At 50.1% G+C, this 2,500-nt stretch overlaps 1 protein-coding gene across 1 annotated transcript; it reads right to left on the bottom strand.

Moving 5' to 3' along the window:
- Positions 1-655: 655 nt before the first annotated feature.
- On the bottom strand, positions 656-1,842 carry CHST4 (carbohydrate sulfotransferase 4). Its single transcript, XM_011000109.3, has one exon. The coding sequence runs from the start codon at positions 1,829-1,831 to the stop codon at positions 656-658; it is 1,176 nt and encodes a 391-aa protein (XP_010998411.3). The 5' UTR covers positions 1,832-1,842.
- Positions 1,843-2,500: the final 658 nt, after the last annotated feature.

The following is a 2,500-nucleotide window of genomic DNA, read 5'->3' as shown; positions in this document are numbered from 1 at the left end:
TGGAATTTTAGTGTTAACAGATTTTAGTATTAACAGATGGCAGCTTCACAGGTAAACATTGAGGGGAACTCAGACGTCCAAATCAGGCCCAGTCATGCCATGAACTTAAAAGCTTGCTGTTGCGCAGAGGTTTTGTTTCATATTTGTGGTAACTGGTAGCTGTGATGGCCAAGCTCACAGGTAAGCATCCAGCCCTGTTCCCCATTCCCTTTTGAATCCATAGGGAGCTCTGAGGGCTCAGAGTTCACATGTCTGTTGAATGTGCTGATGGGCCCTTTGGTGACAGACCCATTTCCCTGGTCTTTCCCGTCTCTGTCCTGTCCTGCTGGGCAAGATGTGAACCAAGAGGTCTATGGATTTACTCCAGTGATACTGTAAGGTGCCACAGAGGACCCAGGCCACGAAGTCTCTGAGGTATACACAGATAAGAAGGTCAAGAAGAGAGGAAAGGCATTACTCCCATTTTGATGGTGGAATGTGCCACTCACATAAGTGAGTCCTGAGTCTCTTTTCTAGACATGAGCAAAGATTTCTCGAGTTGAACATGGGTGGGCACAACTCATACTCACGCATACACTGACACACACAATCAAGACTCAGAAGCAGCCTTCAGTTAATGTGGCTGAAGCTGGTGCCAGGTGGAGACAGAACCTCCTCAACCCTCTTGGTAGATTTGCTGGTAGGGACTCCAAGTAGACAAAAGATCCAGTGATAGGTTTTTCTGCTCTTGCTCAGATGTGGCAAGGTGGTAGCCCAGCAAATTCATGGTATTCCCACAGACTTTCTGAAGTCGAGAAACCTTTTCGTAAGGCAGGGACCAGCGCCAGGCCTGAGAGACACTGAGGGCGTTCCTGGCATTTGTCTGGAAGGCGTGCCCCCCCATGCCCTTGCCTCGAGTGATGTTGTACACCCAGGTCTGGAGCTGGGGCAAGAATTTCAACCCCACATATTCATACATTCGGGCAGTCTGGGCCAGGGGGTCCCGGGCCAAGTCCTCATAGCGCATGAGCAGGTAGCGCTGCCTTAGGACTTTGGGCAAGGACTGCACAGCCTTGTAGATCTCCAGCTGGCTTTGGCAGATGACTTGCATTGCATAGTATGGTTGATCCTCCTTCTTGAGTTTCTGCCAGTCCTGCCCCATCACAATGTGGCTGTCAATCATGAGATCCTGCGTGGTGCGTTCTCGGGAACGGAATACCGCCCGGGGGTCCCGGACTAGATGTACAATGTGCAGATTAAGGGAAGGGTCTCTCAGCAGTGGGTAGAGCACCTGCAGGTTGAAGAAGCGCACCTCCTTGAGCACAACGTGGCTGTGGGAGTGGCAGGCCTTCTCTACCACCTCAAAGGGCTCTTGATTGCACAGGATCCTGCAGTCAGACTGGGATATGGTCTCATTTTGTGGCAAGACGTTGCAGGCAGGTGGGGAACACAGGGCACGGCTGGTGTACCACTGGAAGAGGCTGGACTGTTTTCGGGGCCCAGGTTTCATGTAGGCGTCAAAGACACTCATGTCACACAGAAAGACAGCCCGTATCAGATCCCGCACTGCCATGTGCAGCCTTTGGGCAGTGCTTTGTGTGAAGGTCATCCAGACGTGCCAGGCAGGCTCCATCAGGTAGAAGACATCTGGGTGCTGTGCAAAAAGCTGCCCCACAAAAGAAGAGCCAGAGCGCCACGAAGACAGGACCAGCACGTGCATGTGTGTGGGGTTGGGTTCCTCCTTCGTATTCTGGGAGTTGAAGTTATAGCTGTAGAGATGGATGAATAGGATAAAGATGGCCATCTGGGAAGACAGGAACAGCAGTAGCTTCAATTTTGGGGGTAGTATCATGCTGAAGTGGAACACCTTCAAGGGACAAGCAGAGGGGGTAGGTAAGCCTGCTGTTTTGGTATCTGTCTTCCATCCCCTTTCTAGCCAAAGCCATCTTCTCCCTGACCCTCACCAAAGAGCAGTGTAGACTGTTGGAACTTTTTTGCAGCCAATTGCACAAATCCTTCTTCAGATCACTTCCTGTCCCTTCTAGTTAGTATGTCAATAAGTTCTGTTTATTTTAGGCTCTTTACTTCCTCCTGGTCTTTCTTGTGCATTGAGCTCTCAAATATGTGTGAATTCAGCCATATTTCATGAATATAGGGAAATAGTTCCAACCTGGCACCCTGGTGACATGCATGTCTTCACATAGGCCTTAGAGGCAAAGCTTAACCACAGCCTTATCCAACTTTGGGGTGAATGCCTTGTGATTCCTTTTGAAACTAAGGGAGGTACGCTGACTTGTGAGGAACTGCCTTGAGGCCATTGCCCAGCCACCCATCCCCATCCTGAGGGAGAGTGCCAAGGCCATTTTTCACTACCCTCCTTCAACTCAGTTAAATACAGAACTTTCAGTACCTTGAAGGATATGGCTGCAGGCTATAAAACTGCTTGGCTGTAGTTTGGAGTTTTTTCCTCAGTAGCAGAGCTAAGTGCCCGTGGAACCTATCATCCGGTCCCCTCTGCTTT

This window comes from Camelus dromedarius, chromosome 9, assembly GCF_036321535.1.
Source record: "Camelus dromedarius isolate mCamDro1 chromosome 9, mCamDro1.pat, whole genome shotgun sequence".
Classification (NCBI taxonomy): Eukaryota; Metazoa; Chordata; class Mammalia; order Artiodactyla; family Camelidae; genus Camelus; species Camelus dromedarius.
Note: the sequence above shows the minus strand (reverse complement) of the source record. Positions and strands in the feature narration are given on the sequence as shown.

Coding starts and splice junctions, on each gene's coding strand:
- CHST4 (XM_011000109.3), bottom strand. CDS start 1,831: ATGATACTACCCCCAAAATTGAAGCTACTGCTGTTCCTGTCTTCCCAG.